Source organism: Bufo bufo, chromosome 3 (assembly GCF_905171765.1).
Source record: "Bufo bufo chromosome 3, aBufBuf1.1, whole genome shotgun sequence".
Taxonomy (NCBI): domain Eukaryota; kingdom Metazoa; phylum Chordata; class Amphibia; order Anura; family Bufonidae; genus Bufo; species Bufo bufo.
The window spans coordinates 560,625,312-560,644,434 of NC_053391.1; the positions used below are offsets into that span (position 1 = coordinate 560,625,312).

The following is a 19,123-nucleotide window of genomic DNA, read 5'->3' on the forward strand; positions in this document are numbered from 1 at the left end:
TTTTGTCCCAAAATAACAACTTATCACCTATCCACAGGATAAAGCCTCGTGCAGATTCTGCAGATGGATCCAGACATATTCAACTTCTGCTTTTTTTTTTTTTTTTTGTGGTGCGAAGGCACAGAAAGAAACCTCAAGGAAGCACTCCATGGTGCTTCCGTGCCTTTGGTATGCACCGACATTCCAGATTGTGGACCCATTCAAGTGAGTAGGTCCACATCCGTGATGCGGTGAGCACATGGCCAGTGCCCGCATATTGCGGACCCGCTGTTTGTGGGCATGAGGCCTAAATGTCTGGTGGCGGTTTGACCGCTGGGACCCACTGATTATGAGTAAGGAGTTTCCGTGTCCTTGGTTGAACAGTGGTGGTCAGACGCAATGGAACTGCTGGAGATAGCCATCCTTGGCAGTCCCATAGACTTTGAATGGATTGTGCAGCTACTTTGCTCAGCAGCAGCTTTGGACACCAATCAATAAGACACTTATAGGGACATTTATCAAACATTACACCTAGGCCTCTTTCACACTGGCGTGTGCGCCCCGTTGCCGTATTGCGGACCGCATTTGCGGATCTGCAATACACGGGTGGCGTTCGTGGGCATTCCGCATCACGGATCCAGTGATGCGCAAAACGGAAGCACTACGGAGTGCTTCCGTAGGGTTTCGTCCCGTACTTCCATTCCGCAAAAAGATAGTACATGTCCTATCTTTTTGCGGAACGGCCGGATCGCGGACCCATTAAAGTGAATGGGTCCGCGATTTGCTGCGGCTGCCCCACGGCCTGTGCTCGTGTATTGCGGGCCGAAATACGGCAACGGGGCGCACGCGCCAGTGTGAAAGAGGCCTTATCCTGAACCTATAAAAACCATGTGCTGCGTCCATAAATTTGGTGCAAGTTAGCATAGCAATTCCAATGTTAAAACTAACTTCAAACACACTTACGGTGATAACATTTTCCCCCCATTGGTTATCCTGTGTGTAAAAGTCTATTAAACATGCGAGGGCACATAGTTTACAATGTTGTTTGCTGGTTATTGCAATATCGCGCCAGAAGAACCCTCCAGCAGTTCTGAAACTACAACTTCCATCATTCCTTTCATTCCTTGATGGGGTTCTGATTGACAGAGAGCCACAGGTGAGACCAGTGCCCCCAATGTGTGTACAGTGTGTATGTATATATCATTTATTTTTTTCAGTTCGGGGTTGGCATAGACTTGAGCTGTAACTTACGCCAGTCTGGCAGGCTGTGGGAGGCCCTGCCTCCTTTCTGACTACTTTAGAAAAGTGGCGAGAAGCTCAAAGTCACAATTCCTGGCACGAATATACCTACCACACCATACTTTGTGACTTTGTTACGCAACAATAGTGACAGAATATCCCCCCCCCCCCTCCACAGTCTTTCATGCTAGGTTCCCAGGCTGTCACTATTCTGGCTAGCTTTACTGTAATAACCTATGAATTTATGGCTGCCCAGCCCCCCAGCCACATTCTTGCTCATTCTGGCTTCGTGACTTCTGGAAAGAAAATGGATGCCTTGGATTGGCTACAATGAAGTCCTAATACAAAAAGTAACCTTTAACCTGCAGTCTTTAGCACGTCCTCATAGTGCATGTCCATAGGTAAGACGTTCAGATTTGTTCCTGGTCAGTGACTTTGGTAGTGAAGGTTTACGACGCCATACTGATTTGTTGGCCCATTTTTTTTTTTTTAGAAGGAATTCAATGGCTAATGGAGTGGTTAGGGTACTTTCACACCTTTCACATTTGCGTTGCTGGATTCCAGCAGGCAGTTCCCTCGCTGGAATCTGTATGCAAACTGATCCCATTTGTAGACGGATCCGAATGCAGATCCGTCTCACAAATGCGTTGCAATACCGGATCCATCTCTCCGGTGCCATCCGGAAAAACTGATCCGGTATTTATTATTTTCACATTTTTAAAGGTCTACGCATGCGCAGACCGGAAGAACGGATCCGGCAATTTTAATACCGGATCCGGAACTAATACATTTCAATGGAAATTAATGCCGTCAAGTATTCCAGAATTTTGGACGGAGAGAAAAATGCAGCATGCTGCGTTTTTTGTTTTTTTTTCTCCGTCCAAATACCTTGAAAAGGACTGAAGGGAAGACATCCTGAACGGATTGCTCTCCATTCAGAATGCATTAGGATAAAACTGATCAGTTATTTTCCGGTATTGAGCCCCTAGGACGGAACGCAGTACCGCAAGTACCCTTAGATTGAAATCCAACCAAGGACAACATCCGCATGGAGTTTTTATGTTCCACCCGTGTTTCTGTGGGTTTCCTCTGGTTTCTCTCCACAATCAAATGACATACTGATAGGGAACTTAGATTGTGAGCTCCTTTGGAGACAGCAAGCAGTGATAATGTCTTTGAAGCTCTACAGAATGTCGGCTATATATGTGAGTAAAATAAATCCATGTAAAGCAAGGGTGACAACAGTCTAAGGCTACTTTCACACTAGCGTCGGGGCTCCGTCCCCCATTGACTTTCAATGTAAAGTCTGGACGGATCCGTCTGAACAACTTTCAGACTTAGAATTTTTTCTAAACTATAATGCAGACGGATCCGTTCTGAACGGATCCAAACGTCTGCATTATAGGAGAGGATCCGTCTGTGCAGACACCAGACGGATCCTCTCTGAACGCTAGTCTGAAAGTAGCCTTATAAACCTTATCAACCAGATGTCTTTTTTAGTAGCCACATAATACAAAGTTTTATTGACTTGGATAGAAAATAACTCTAAGGCCTCTTTCACATGGGCATTGCGGGAAAAGGTGCGGGTGCGTTGCGGGAACATGCACAATTTTTCCGCGTGAGTGCAAAACATTGTAATGCGTTTTGCACTCACGTGAGAAAAATTGCGCATGTTTGGTACCCAAACCCGAACTTCCTCACAGAACTTCGGGCTTGGGATCGGTGTTCTGTAGATTGTATTATTTTCCCTTATAACATGGTTATAAGGGAAAATAATAGCATTCTGAATACAGAATGCATAGTAAAATAGGGCTGGAGGGGTTAAAAAAATAAATAAAAATTTAACTCACCTTAATCCACTTGCTCGCGCAGCCGGCATCTCTTCTGTCTTCTTTTTTGCTGATTGCAGGAAAAGGACCTGTGGTGACGTCACTCCGGTCATCACATGGTCCGTCACATGATCTTTTACCATGGTGATGGATCATGTGATGACCGGAGTGACATCACCACAGGTCCTTTTCCTGCAATCAGCAAAGAAGGAGACAGAAGAGATGCCGGCTGCGCGAGCAAGTGGATTAAGGTGAGTTAAATTATTATTTTTTTAACCCCTCCAGCGCTGTTGTACTATGCAGTCTGTATTCAGAATGCTATTATTTTCTCTTATAACCATGTTATAAGGGAAAATAATAAAATGATCTGGTCCCCATCCTGATCGTCTCCTAGCAACCGTGCGTGAAAATCGCATCGCATCCGCACTTGCGATTTTCACGCAGCCCCATTCACTTCTATGGGGCCTGCGTTACGTGAAAAACGCACAAAGAGGAGCATGCTTGCGATTTTTCACGCAACGCACAAGTGATGCGTGAAAATCACCGCTCGTGTGCACAGCCCCATAGAAATGAATGGGTCGGGATTCAGTGCGGGTGCAATGCGTTCAACTCGCGCATCGCATCCGCGCGGAATACTCGCCCGTGTGAAAGGGGCCTAAAAGTTAGGTTCCAGCAGCCACCATCTCCCTGTATTGAATACCTGGCTCCTTGGATTTCACCAGCCCTGCCATGGTGGACACTAGCCATCTACCTCTGGAAGAGAAAATGATATCCAGACACAGAAAGGTTTCCTTGCAGTAGTTGCTCAGCAGCTGTAGGTACCTGACATTTCCTTCACATGGACGTGCAGGTTCCTGGCATTAAAGTTCTATAATGCTGTATATAATGTGTTATTACTACACAGCCACATGCCAGGCAGTGTAATAGAGCATAAGGCTACTTGCACGTGGTGTGTGGATTTTTGGGCCACGTAATACAATGCCAGCTAAGTAGATGATATTTTCATATATCAGAAATGTGTGTAAATTGAGCTGCAGTTTGGATTTTGAAATCTGCAGCTTATCGATTGGTTGTGTGGACTTTCATCGCAGAGTTTACCCTTTCGCAGTGAATAGGGTGAAATCTGGGGCAAATCCATGGTACATCCCACATGTAACATGCAGTGTGGAAACTTGGCAAAATCTGTATCCATGCAGAAAACCAGCATTAGGCTACATGCACACGAACGTTGTTTGTTTCCGTGTCCTTTCCGTTTTTTTTTTTTTTTGTTTTTTTTGCGGATAGGATGCGGACTCATTCATTTCAATGGGTCCACAAAAAATGCGGACAGCACACAGTGTGCTGTTTACATTAGTATGTCCGTTCCGTAGCCCCGCAAAAAAAAATAGAACATGTCCTATTCTTGTCTGTTTTAGGCATTGCTACAATGGATCCGCTAAAAAAAAAAAAAAAAAACGGATGGCATACAGATGTGTGTGTATATATATATATAATTTTTTAGGATCCGCAATTTGCGGACTGCAAAAAACATAGTCGTGTGCATGTAGCCTAAAGTACACTGCTGTGTGCATGTATCCTAAGGGTACGGTGACACTGGTTGGGTCGGGGCCAGGATTGGAAATGAATGGGATTGCAAGAAATCCAACACTGCTGGATTTCTTTTGACAGGTGCAGCAATCCTATTCATTTCTGTGGGGTCCCCGCTACTCAGCGAGCCTAGCTGCAACCAGTGTCGCCACGTAGCTGTGCCCTAAAGGTGTCGCAAGGTCTAAAAAAAAATCCAGATTTTAGAGAAGAATGACACGCCCAGGAGAACTTTTGAAGGCCCGCCCAGTTGAGCCGAATGGCTCATTAGCATACAAGGCGGCAAATATTCCGGGGGGCAGCACGGACAAACGGGGGCACTGATTGATAAATGAATGACTGAATAAGCAATAATGGGGGGCATGTAAGTAAGGCTATATCTTTAGTTTAACTTTCATTTTCAGGTGAAAGGTCCTCTAGTGTCTATCACTGATGACTTGTCATCAGTATCTGATCTGTGGGGGGCTGACTTCCTGCATCCCCGCCAATCAGCTGTCTGAAGAAACTGCAGCGCCCTGTGAGCACCGCAGCCTTTTCTTAGGCCAGTGACGTAACGTTGATCCGTCGCATGGCCTAAGCACAGCTCAGCCCCATTGAAGTAAATGGGACTAATCTGCAATACCAAGCACAGCAGACTATGTTTCTGCCACCTGACAAGCCCTTTTCATTAAAATGTGGTGCTTTTTGGAGGCAGCTGAACTTTGTAATTCTGTATCCTTTAGGCCTCTTTCACACGAGCGTGACGGATTAGGTCCGGATGCATTCAGGGTGCGTTCAGTCAAGCAAGTTAAGTCAGTTTTGTCTGCGATTGCGTTCAGTTGTTCGTTTTATTTTTTTTGTTTTTGTTTATTTTACACACGGATGCAATGCGTTTTGATGCGTAAAAAAACCGAAGGTTTACAAACAACATCTCTTAGCAACCATCAGTGAAAAACGCATTGCATCCGCACTTGCTTCCAAATGCAATGCGTTTTTAATTGAAGACCCGTTCACTTCTATGGGGCCAGGGCTGAGTGAAAAATGCCAAATATAGAACATGCTGCGTTTTTCATGCGTGGAAAAAAAACAAAACGCTCCTGTGCACAGACCCATTCAAAAATGAATGGGTCAGGATTCAGTGCTGGTGCTATGCGTTCACGCCACGCATTGCACCCGCACGGAAAACTCGCTCGTGTGAAGGGGGCCTTACTTGGCCTTTGTAGTCTTTTCCGTTAACGATGTCACTTGGGTAAATAGTCTCCTTTTGCTGTGGCTCTTTGTCTACCTGTTGTGGAGTCGTAGCTCCTTCCTCACTATCCTGCAAACTGCCACGCAGACAAGAACTGCCGGCTGCCAAGATTCTCCACTGTGAGCTCCTCTGGAAAAGATTTCTGCCATTTAACTCCATATTTTTTTACTGCGTGCTGTCATCGTTCACTAATCCTTTCCACTAGTCGTGCCTCCCCGGGCTGCCAAGAGCAAATATTCTGCCTGATGGTTCTAAAACGCGCTGGGAATTCCAACAGATAGCAGGCTGAGGAAAGTTGCTTTCCTTTTGAACTTGTCTTAGCCCCTGTGACACAGCTGGGATTATTTTCAGGTAGACTGGCCAGTGGCAGACAAGCCTCCTTTGTGCGGCTGGGGAGTCTGTGCCTCCGGTTTCAGCTTTCCTGCTCAGTCAGACAGGAGCGATGTGTTCCCAGTCATGCTTATTGAATGGGAGCGTAGGGGTGGAGGGAGCACAAGGCTGAGCAATTTCTCATCCCCCCCCCCCCCCCCCCTTAGTGGCTTTAAAAAGGAAGAAACGCGCTGAATAAGACAGTCTTTTTACGATCTCTATTCCATATCCATTTAATTGCTAATCCCTATATAATCTGCTAATCTTACATTGAAAGATTCCATCCTGTAATTTAAAATGGCTGGGTCCTGGATTACACTGTCTTGTGCTCCTAATCCCTCACTTATTGTGAAGGTTCACATTTGATTAGTTGCTTATTCGGAAATTGCATAAGTGTTATCGGCCCCCTGGATTGAGCTTCCCCACGGCCTCCTTGTCAGCCCATCTGCACACACTGGTTATTTCTTGCCTGCTGATGTGTCTGCGGGGCACGGACGTGGGGAATTACCGCAGCGCTGTGAGTTTACTATTGGACTGTTACAGCTGAAGAAAATCATTCTAAGTAGAGACCGACCGATTATCGGTTTTACCGATATTATCAGCCGATATTCAGGATTTTCAAAGTTATCGGTATCTGCATCTATTTTGCCGAAATGCCGATAATGAATCGGGAACAAGGATAGCGCTGCTGTCAGCGCGATCCGTGTTCCCTCAGCAGCACAGGGGAGGAGGAAGCAGTGTCTCCCTCCCCCCCTGTGCCGCGCCAATGAGAGGAGGAGGGGAGCAGCTGTGGCCACTGCGCCACCAATGGTGTTAACTCACTCATTCAAATTCAACAGGAGGTGGGAGCTGGCTGCAGAATCATATAGCCGCACCCGACCTCTGACAAGTAGCTGCCGCACCTGAGGGGTTAACTGCCGCAGATCTCAGCTACCACTCAGAGGTTGGGTGCGGCTATATGATTCTGCAGCCAGCACCCGCCTTCTGTATATGAATTAATGGTCGAGTTATCTTCTCCAACCTCAGTATCAAAAACATTGGTGGCACAACGCCCCCCCCCATATTAATAATTAGTGGCAGTGGCCACAGGGTCCCCTCCTCCTCATTGGTGGCAGTGGCAGCTTCTGATCGGAGCCCCAGCAGTGTAATCCTGGGGCTCTGATCGGTTATCATGGCAGCCAGGACGCTACTGAAGCCCTGGCTGCCATAGTCGGCTCCCTGCTGCCGTGTGCACAGAGCAGCAGGGAGAGTGTGAAGTCCTATTCACCCTGATAGAGCTCTCAGGGTGAATAGGACAAGGGTTCTAGCCCCTAAGGGGTCTAAAAGTAAGTAAAAATAAAATAAAAAACGCCAAAATATTAAGTATAAATGAAAAAGAAAGATTTTACAAAAAAAGCTACACGTTAACAATAAACATGTTAATTTTCAGCAGATTTTTGTAGGAATTTTGTTTTTTCAAAAAGGATAATGCACAGAATATCGGTATAAATTATCGGCTATCGGCCTGAAAGTTCACAGATTATCGGTATCGGCTCTAAAAAATGTAATATCGTTCGATCCCTAATTCTAAGTGTAGATTTGCGAAACAGTTGGGTCAACTCCTTATTTCCTGTCACTATAGAAATAAAAATGTTGGTAATGCAAATTAATCTAGCACATGGTGAAAGCGCACAAACTTTATATTTTAGCATTGGAAAATTCACAGGAACTGAAAAAGCCATAGGGCCCTGTCCAAGTGCATAGAAAGGAGCTGTCCCATAGAAGTGAATGGGGACGCCATACTTGTATTTACGCCTGCTCACCACTGCAATTTCTGCGGCAAGCAGGTAAACGGAGCAGAGAAAGCAGCTCTCATATGAGCGCTGCCTTCTTTCAAACAGCTGATTGGCAAGGGTGCCATATGTCAGACCTCTGCCGATCTGATATTTATTTATGATCCATTAGTAAAAAGCGGACGCGCCCTTTAACCATCCACCCTACAGTCCAGACCTGGCTCAGAGTGATTACTTTCTCTTCTGGGAACTTGAAGATATATCTGCATGGGCAACAATTCCCTGATGATGAGGCGATAACAGGGTTCCTGCAACAGCAAGAAGTCTCCTATTCTGAGGGCATCTGACCACTGGTGAAGTGGAATAAGTCTATTGAAGTCAAGGGGGATTACACTGAAAAGTATAGTAAGTTTAAATCTTCTCAGAAAATGTTGTTTTCATATTCAGGTAGATGCCTTATTGAACACCCCTTGTATTCAGCAGCACTTTGCAGACATGATCATTGCTTGTTGTCTCCAACAGAGCTCCTGTGGATGTTCGTAGAAAACAATATTTTTAAGAATTTTGGGCTGTTTTTATTTTCATTTTGGCAGTACTTTTGTATTGATGAGGAATCCATTCTTAGCTTACTGCTGCTGTGAAGGGAAGATGTTATCTGCTAGTGTATTAGTAGATTAGTAGTATTAGGGCTGTATTACACCAACAGATTATCTGACAGATTTTCTGACCAATCATTGGTCAGATGTCTGTTTACACACACCTACTATTGGTCTGATTGGACAGAAATTGGTGAGATAATCTGTTGGTGTAATACAGCCCTTGGGATAACATAACTATTGTTCTATTGATTGGCCTGAATAAAGATGTCTGCAGAGGAGCACTACACTTATCAGTGTGATGATTTGAGTCCTACCTAGTTTTTGGCCTAGGAGAAATCAAACACAATGGATTGGTGCTTCTGTTTTCCTCTTGCAGCATTGACAGGGGCTCACAATCGAAATCATTATGTCTTAGGAGTATGGGAGGAAACCCACACAAAGATGAGAACATGCAAACTACATGCAGATGTTGTTCTTGGTCGGATCCTGCTGCCGCAGTGGTTATTCACCAGGGATATGACAAAAATGCACTTTCAGGAATTTAGCATTCGGAATGTGCTTTTCCCACAAGTGGAAAAGTTGACTTGCATGGAGAGTTTGATGGTACAGTGCGCTTCTGGGTGCGGGCGTCTGCGTTTTTGGGCCGTCACATACGCAACACAGACCTCTGCCACACAGACAGTTGAATGCTGTACTGACAGTGAACTGAACTCTCCAGTTCCTTGTCACTAAAACCACTGAACACAGGGCTCCGTACCAGAGAAGCTGGCTCTTCTGCATTTGGGGAACCCATTACAGGTACTCATTGTGCAGAAGGAGGCACTGTGGCCCAAATCTAGTGAAGGGATTGCACCTAGACATTGTAAAATGTGCCATCTAGTTTCTGGCCAACCATACAGTGGGAGCTTGGCTTCAGTCAGTGGTGATCCGCATTGATCCGGAGCAGTATGTCTGTGTGGGATCTGTTCAGTCCCTGCCACCTGTGCCAAGATTAAAGGTGTTGTCCAGGCTTTTACTATTGATGACCTATCCGACACCCAGTTAGCTATATGAGGAGACGGCACGTGCTGTCTCCTGTCTCTCTTCCCGTCCACCGCTGCTGTCTATAGCAAAGACCCCTGCCGATCTGAGGCTAGGTTATCAATGGTAAAAGCCCGGACAACCCCCTTTGTATAGTGGCTGGGACTGAGCTGCACCTAGGCCGTGTGACTGATGAATGTGACTGTGACTGGCCTAGGGTAAGCTGTGTACCAGTGCCTTCCTGGGTGTCAGACCCCCACCGATCAGAACTTCATCTTGTGATGGTTTTTCAGCGTATTCCCCCCCCCCCCCCCCCTTAGCTGAAAACGCAGCATAAAAACATGTATGTTACAAAAACCGCTTGCATTTTTTTGTTTTTTTTTCTGTGCCCAAAACTCAGTACATCCGCCACTTGCGGCAGTGCTCTGGAGGTGCTAACGTCCCAGTTTCCGTAGAAGCAAGTATTTAGTGTTTTGTGAGGATCTCCATAGGGGCCAATTACACTTATTAGATCTCCATTTGTTCTTTAGAAACTCAACATGTGGGAGCAAAGCATCTAAAGAAAGGGCCTTGTGTGCAGTTTGTTGTATGTAGTCTAGGTAAACGCACAGTGGAATATTTATTATTAGATGCAATGGAGCAAAAGTGTACATGGCCTTAAATCAGGAAGTCGTTTTGTGTATGCAGCTCCTCTGCAGAAAGGATTGGTGCAGCTGCTGCTCCATGGTTACAGACCTCAAACAAATCCTGGCGTAGTCTGATCCTGTAGTCGTTTATTAGGGTGGCCATACCTCTACGTAAACATTGAAGGTCCTTAAAACGAACTGTTCATCCTCGAGCAGGGGGCCAAGCTGCATTTACATGCAGCACCCATCCCCTTTGTATGGGAATGAGTGATTGCTACTGCAGTCGCCTGTCCCCATGCAGATTCATTGGGGGTCCTTTAACAAAGACTGGCTTTTTATGAAGGTCTTTGATAGCCCCTGTGCTGCCGGAGGATGGGCTTAATTCATGATGCGGCACATGCCTTTTCATAAATAAGGGTCAGTGTCCAGCAGTCTGTGCGCCTAAACTAAACCCCAGTGGCGAGGATGGCGTGAATGCATTGAATATGCCTAAATTTAGGCGCATGGATGTTTTAAAAAGTCTGAGGGGATCATGTGACTGGTGTGAACAGTCTTGATAAATGACCCCCATTGTTTGCAGATCCCTGTTCATGCAGGATGCTTTGCTGTCAGCAAATGATTATTTCTGGTGTTTTATTAACAAGGTTTTCAGTTCTCGGTATACGTCATCAGTATCTGATAAGTGGGGGTCCAGCTCTCAGCAACCCTGCTGATCAACAGCATCGCTCCGTCCTAGGCCAGTGATGTCATGTTCATCGGTCACATGGCCTATGTGGACCTGGGCTGCAATACCAAGTGCGGCGACTATTCAATGTATGGCACTGTGTATGGTAAGCAATGAGGGGGCCACAACGCCCACAGCCTCTTCAAACAACTGATTGGCTGGGGTGCTTGGTGTTGGATCACAACCAATCAGATATCGATGGACTGTTTTGAGGACAAGGCCATCAGTATCAAAATCCCATTGAATGATTACTTGCTCGCTCATCAGGTAGTCAGCAGCATATTTACATGGGGCAATTATCGTGAACGAGTATTCCTAGGAATGCTCCTACCCATTAACTGCACCAACTCTTGGCAAAAGAGCAGTATAAAAGGGGTATTCCGGTTTGTATCAACATCCTTTTGAAATGGTCCTTTTATGAAGGTAACTGTAATTATGTAATGTATTTCTTTCCCTTTATTGCTGCTATCTTCCGTTCTGGGCTGTGGTCACATGACCATGTCCATGCAGCTCTTTCTTATTTCCTGTGACGTTATGTCCATGGGCGGGGCAGTGATAGGGGAGCGTCTATGTAACTAGCAGGTGGGAGGAGCTATAAACTAGCTGAGCGTTAAAGGGATTGTCTCACCATGCAATTAGCCTGCATCTTTAGCTGTGCACTTCCAGTTCAATCTGGGGGCGGTCACACCTCACTTGATTATTACAGAGCTGTCTGTGCCAGTCACGCCCACAGCTTGCCTGTGCGTGCTCGCCCCCCCTGGTCACGGGGGAAAGGGCAGCTGTCATGTATCACAGCAGACGGCCTAGATCCTGCACATGTAATAGGTTAGTAGTGTCCCGTCCCCCCCCCAATCCCCCGGTAGCTGTTCAACACAGCATATATGAGGTGGCTGGGACTGGAGGGACCAAATGCGCATGTGATCCCGGCCTCCATACAAGCCAGCGCTTTACTTCCCAATGAGCAGACGCGGCCACCACTGTCTGATAATGAGCATCTTCTAAAGGGCTACAAGATGAGGATTATCTAGAAGAGGAGGCAGTTTTGAAACCTGACGTATATTAGTAAGTTTTTTTCCTAACTATTATTGTGCCAAGTGAGACAACCCCTTTAAGGGTGGTGCTGAGAGGAAGTGCATCATGGGTTTGGTTGGATACAGCAGCAGTCGATGTTACATACAAGATGAAAATGAACCAGAGTAATTTGTTCTCGTGGTAAAACCGGGTTAGAGTACAAATGGTGAAGATCTACGTGAGCGTATCTGATCCTGCACTTCATCTTCTGGCTATTTGCTACTGTTCTGGTGGCCATGTACTTAGAGGATATTGCTGCCTGAGAGCGTCCTCTTATTCCGGGTACCAAGGAGTCTGAGAAAAAGATTGTTTTTCAGGTGCCATGCATAGTGTTGCTGACCAGCGTTTACAATGGCATTACATTTATGCCAAGCTTCTTTTCCAGCACTCGATCAACAAGCTGAAAATAGCGCGTTTAGGGACAGCTTTACTCAAAAGCCAATTAGCCAGATGTTGCCACAAGACGTTGACTTTGTTGTTTAAGCCGAAGAACAAAATCTCGCTCTCTGATAAATCTCCAGTGGTGTTTTTTGAAATCCTTTAAGTAGCAGATTTCGGCTAAGTTTTAGCAGCATTTTTGTGAAATCTGCTATTCTTTCGTCTGGTGACTGATAAACCATGTGTGATTATTTGGAATTCTCCAATCCTGTTCCAGAGCCTCCTGGGGCTCCCCGCTGTTGACCTGGTCTATCTGCCTGATCACTTACTGAAACCATCACCAGGTTTCCAATAAATGTCAGAGGCTTCTTTTTCCTCTTTGGGTGGTCTTGTACGTTACATTTTTAGACATTTTTTTTTTTAAATGTTGTGCTAAAAAAAACTGTGGCCAGATGTCTGCTGTAAGGTAATGCAGGAAATATTCATTTTATAAAAATTTTATATTTTGTAGCTTTTTCTCACTTTTTATTCTTTAGAACACAGCATGCTCTAGGCATGGCAATTTATTTTTTTAGGTGTTTCTTATGGACATGTGTCAGAAGTCATGTCAAGGATATATGAGCAGAAAGAAAACCCACCAAATAACGCCTATAAATGGCACATGACGCTTGTTTTTCGTTTTTTTTTCAAAGGCCCTAAAAAATGTGAATGAACGAAGCCCAAAAGCAAATATTATAATAAAAGAAGAATCAAAGGGGTAGTCCTGTCTTGGGGCTGACAACTAGAGATGAGCGAATTTCATACTTACCACGGACCATAACGCAATTCTATGATGGAATGCATAACCGAACCCTGTCAGATCTAATGTACCTGTGTGACGACCATGTGCCCCATGTGATTTTACAAATGTTATCTTTGTATAAAAAAAAGCAAGATTAAAGACTGATGTCTGTGTTTACTTTGAATTAGGGCTCATGCTCACAACAAAAGTAGCCGTTTTTTGCGGTCCTTAAATTGCGGATCTGCAAAACATGGATACCAGCCGAGATCCAGCCACCATTTTTTAGTCCTTTAGAAATGTCCTATCCTTGTCCGCAAAACGCACAAGAATAGGACAGGTTCTGTTTTTTTGCAGGACCACAGAACGGACTTATGGATGCGGACAACACCCCCCCATGTCTGCATCTTATACGGCCCCCTTAAGATGAATGGGTCTGTATCCGCACCAAAACTATGGCCGTGTGCATGATCCCTAAAAAACGTTGCACTAAGATTCAGGCTGCAATCTCTATTCCTTCAAGACAGTGTTTCCTCGGTAGAAGTGAATGGAGAGGTGCCACTGAACTGACATTTATCACATATATTTCTATATCTTTCAGAATTCTGTTTATAACTGAGGCTTTGACACTGTACCGGGTCCGCTCACCCTATTGACTGATTTGAATCCTTGGGCAAGCTGTATGGTAGAGATACTATTACCAGTGTAGCTTGAAATCTAAACATTGGGCATTTGTTCCATTATAGTTGCAGGTAAAGATTTGGGCAATGGCTCGTTGATGCTTGGGTAGTGTCATGTCCTGCACTCTGGTTTCTTTGCAGTTTTATTAACCTTAGATATTGCGGTATGAAGTAGCCGTCTTGTCTAGGACTCCAATAGACTGATGTCTCTCTTTTGCAGGGTCCAGTAAGACGTGGCGGAAGAACCTGGCCTGACTAGTGTAAAGAAGCATTTATGCACCTTCCTGGCAGCTGGCCCAGACTTTCCACCAGTCCTGACGTCTCATCACAGCTAAGCGTGTGAACAAGGAAACTTCTTTGTGCTTTACATTTCTTCAGTAGTGCTAAAAAAGATGTCTCGGAAGCACAGTAATAAAGGTGAGTTATTAATGTACTACACGTTTTTATTCTCGTAAATGTTTTTATTTTTTTGTCTCTCGTACAAGCCAATTATGTGTCTTATGAAGAATATCTCAATTTTTGAGGTACACAAGCTTGTATTCTAGTGGAGTTCTTAGATGGGATTATTGAGTAGGCAAAGTAAAATATATTTGGAGGGTTGTTAAAAAAAAAAAAATTAAAAAAATGTAACTCACTGGTTAGGCTACTTTCACACTAGCGTTCAGGGCTCCGCTTGTGAGCTCCGTTTGAAGGGGCTCACAAGCGGCCCCGAACGCATCCGTACTGCCCTAATGCATTCTGAGTGGATGCGGATCCGCTCAGAATGCATCAGTCTGGCAGCGTTCAGCCTCCGCTCAGCAAGCGGACACCTGAACGCTGCTTGCAGCGTTCGGGTGTCCGCCTGGCCGTGCGGAGGCAAACGGATCTGTCCAGACTTACAATGTAAGTCAATGGGGACGGATCCGTTTGAATTTGACACTATATGGCTCAATTTTCAAACGGATCCGTCCCCCATTGACTTTCAATGTAAAGTCTGGACGGATCCGTTTGAAGCTACTTTCAGACTTAGAATTTTTTCTACAATATAATGCAGACGGATCCGTTCTGAACGGATCCAAAGTCTGCATTATATGAGCAGATCCGTCTGGGCAGACCCCAGACGGATCCGCTCTGAACGGTAGTGTGAAAGTATCCTTAAAGGGTTTGTCCAAGATTTTCTTATTGATGGCCTATCTTCAGGACAGGCCATCAATATCTGTTTGGTGGGGCTCCAGCTCCCAGTGCTCCATGCCGATCAGCTGCTTCAAGAGGCCGCAGAGTTCCTGTGAGCGCTGTGGCCTCTTCCTAGGCCATTCATTGGCCCCATGGCTCAACCTCCTACAAATGAAGGGCTGATCTGCAATCCAATTGATGGCGCTGTGCTTGGTAAGCTGCAAGGAGCACTGCGGCCTCCTGAATTGGTAGATTGTCAGAGGATCTGGGATCTGATATTAATGACCTATTCTGAGGATGCCATTAATATTCAACAACCAGACAACCCCTTTAAATCCCCCACCATCTTGAGGAAGCACGGATCTAATGATTGTGTAATAGGCAGTAATGATAGGCACAATCTCAGAAGTTGGCACACATCTGTACACTTTTTTACTTCAGAAAATCTTCCATTTGGTGAGCTCACAGAAGGCTTACATTGTTAAAGATCTTGGCTGACAACCACTGAGCTATCGGCCTACGCTGGATAAGTAGGGGTTTGCATGAATGGCATTTATTCTTTTCTTATAGATTATAGTCATTATTGTTCTTTACCGCAAAATAAATCTGTAAATGGGTTGAGTCTCCAGAATTACCTGTAATTGGCGCAGAAAGGGGTTGTCCCATTACAAAGATTCATCTCCTCCCCACAGGACAGGGGATAAGTGTCTGATCGCTGTTTTCCCTGTTTGAATGAAGTGGTGGTCACACATGCCCGATGTCACTCCATTCGCTCTGAAGATAGCAGAGTGCTTGTTACTTAGTTAAAAAAAAAAAATATTAAATTAAAATTAAAAAATGTGCCCGTCTTTTCGAAAAATTTTATATACTGATCTGCATTAGTGCAGAATTGCTTGAAGATGCCCAGAAGTGTAATATGCTAGGTGGAGTCTTTACAATGTGTCATATAGGGGTATATGATTTTATACATATATTTTTTTTTAAATATAACTATATTTTTTCTTCCATTTTTGAAATCCTGTTGTATTTGTACATTGTAGAAGTATGAAAATTTACCCTGAAACCCCTGACTGTGAAAGGGTTAAAGCACAGCAGCCTGACGTGTTAGTCTGGCCTAAGACTTGCCCCAGTAGTAGTGACTTCAGTGGGTCCTTGGTCTGCATGTTGTGGCAACGTATAAAACAGGGATCAACAACCTCCGGCACTCCAGGTGTTGTGAAACGGTATCTCCCATCATGCACATTTGCATGCTGGGCGTTGTAGTTTCACAACAGCTGGAGAGCCGTAGGTTGCTGATCCCTTGTATAGACCATGTCCTGTCTTTTGCTTGGTGGCCACATGGAAGCCCTTCCGCATATGTGCGGCCGCTCTGCAAAAGACACAACATGCAGACCACGGACCCGTTTAAGTCAATGGGTCCACACAGTGATAATGCTTGAACACTGTTGGTATCCGTGGTTTGCGGACCATAAAACGCGAATGCACCTTTAATGTAGTGACAGCAGTGAATTCAATATGTGAGAGAGAATCTAAATCGCACATCCTCATAACTATGCTTTTGATATAACAACTGTTTAAAACTGCAGCAAGATAAAACATGGCTCTACAGCACTATTGTCAATCAATTGCTATGCACTATTAGGAGGCATTAGTATACAGTTTGATCAAAGGGCATAGGCCCACTTACCGCGACAAGGTTGCCTCTTCAAGTGGGGACCTACTCTAACTTTGGCGCGGCACTGTGCGTCGACTATCGCGCCCCCACACCGCTCCAGCAGGCAATGGGACTCAGCAGCCACACAGCATCCACACTGTGCAGTGAGTTCACCCCCCACCAAGCCAAGGCAGATGGGATCACGCAGTTTGAGAAAGTTCAGTAATAATGTTTAAAAGTAATAAAAATCTCACATGCACGTATCGAATAGCTGCAGGTTGCTGCTGCATGTTGGCTTTTGCATTGCAGTCCCAGCCGAGTTGTACCTGCCCATTTATTTGACTTTGGGTGGTGCTGACCTACTTTGTATGACTGGTAATCTGCACCAAATAATTATGACCAGTTCATAACGTGTAAATTCACCTTTAGGGATGTGATTTATTTTTGTCGCTTCCTTATTCCTTTGTGCAGATATGATTGATTTCTATTTAAAGATATTGACCTGCAGCTCCTCTTCATCTTGTGAAAAAAATCTGTTCAATCAGTGTTGTCGTAGGGACACTGTGTGGCTCCAGTGCAATTAGTTACCGATGTCAAAGCTAGTATGTGATTTATAGATGTCAAGGAAAATAAAATTCTTGTATTACAAGATGGCCCAGTGTTGACGACTGTTCATCTGCATGGTGGTGTCCACTTATAACTGAAGCCATGATGCTGTACCAGAGCATACGGTGGATTGAAAAAATTCCCATCAGACTAGGGCTTCTGCAGCTAACTATTATTTGAATAATCGATTTAGTTGTCGATAATTTCATTGATTTTTAATCGGGGGAAAAAAACCAAATGACAATAAAAGGGGTTTATATGACTACTTTAAAAAAAAAAATGATGTTCAAAGGCCATAATAAAACAAATTTAGGAGTTGCATAATTATTAAAATTTTGCATTACAATCTAAAAAAGACAACATGTCCACATGGTCAGGGCTGAGGCTAGCTCTCTTACGCGCTATGTTGCCTGTAGCTGAGAAGCGGTGTTCTGATGGTGTGGTATAAACAAGTATGATCTTGCAAGTTTAACTTTTATGGGGGATCTGTGGATGGCACTATATAGCATCTTATGCTATATGTGTCATCCACAGATCTCCCCCATAACAGTGTCTCCCGAGTCCCAATACACTAACCCTGCCGCTCACAGCAATATCTAAAGAGTATTTCTTAACCGTTACCCTGCAGTAACTTTTACTTAAACTTTAAATCAGCGCTATGAATTGATCTTTAATACCTTACAAAATCAAATACAATGAAGCTCCGGTAACAGGCAGAGCGGGCGGCGGCATAACGTCACTCACGCATGTGATGCGCCTGCTCCACCCACTTTATGAATGACTCAGGCGGAGCAGACGCGTCACGTAAGTGGCGTCACGCCGCCGCCCCCTCTCTTCCTGTTACTGGAGCTTCATTGTAAGGTAAAATAAAGATGCGCCTATTTAAAGTAAACCGCCTGCATAGCAATGAATCGGCTATTATTCAATAATTATTGAATATTATCGATAGTCTATTAATCGTTGCAGCCCTACATCAGACCCAGGACTCCATCTGGTTCCTTGAAGGGTTCAGTCATTTTGACAGAGAATAGCGTTGTATGCTGCGCTGTTTTTGCCATAACAGGTCAAGTTCCTGAACGCCATGTGATCATAGCCTAAATAATTTATTTTACTTGCATATCCGATTTTTCAGTCCGCAAAACGGATACCGGCTGTGTGCTTCCTGCATTTTCCCTTCCACACAAATTACAGATGCTTATTCTTGTCCACAGAACAGACAAGAGTAGGACATGTCCCCCTTTTTTTTTTTTTTCGGTGTACTGGAACGGACATTTGGATGCAGACAGTACACATTGTGCTGTCCTCATCTTTTGCAGTCCCATTGAAATGAATGCATCCGCAAAAAGGTGGAGTGGATGCCAACCGACAATACGGGAGTGTGCATGAGGCCTTAGTATGTCTTTGGACTGTGGGAGAAAACCAGAGTACGCAGAGGAAATTTGCGCAAACACGGGGAGAACATTCTTGGTCAAATTTGAAGCTAGGGCACTAGCACTGGTGCCTTGCAGAGCTGACCACTGAGCCACCGCACTGCCCATGGTGCTTATGTATAATGGTCATTTTTAGATTTTTTTGGGTTCCCCATTGCCTTGTGTTTGAAAATATTACTGTATCCCATCTGAGTGGTAGCCTCTGTGTGACTAAAGTTAGGAAATCCAGTTCACATTCTGTCTCGTGTGGTTTGCGACAAAGTTTGGGACCTCACAATCCCTGTGGGCATCATATAATGGAGCAAATCTAAAGTAACAAATGAAAACCAGAAAGTCCCATCGCTGTAAGAAGCTCAAGGGAAATCCAGCCCTAATCACTTGTGAATTAGCTACTGTGACCTGTGT

At 44.7% G+C, this 19,123-nt stretch overlaps 1 protein-coding gene across 1 annotated transcript in view; it reads left to right on the forward strand.

Moving 5' to 3' along the window:
- The window catches only part of SPATS2 (spermatogenesis associated serine rich 2), a 96,094-nt gene that overhangs the window by 3,832 nt on the left and 73,139 nt on the right, over positions 1-19,123 (forward strand). Inside the window, exon 2 of the mRNA XM_040425542.1 lies at positions 14,097-14,293. Within this exon, the coding sequence (XP_040281476.1) occupies positions 14,269-14,293 (25 nt within the window). The 5' untranslated portion in view covers positions 14,097-14,268. The remainder of the gene's footprint in view (positions 1-14,096; positions 14,294-19,123) is intronic.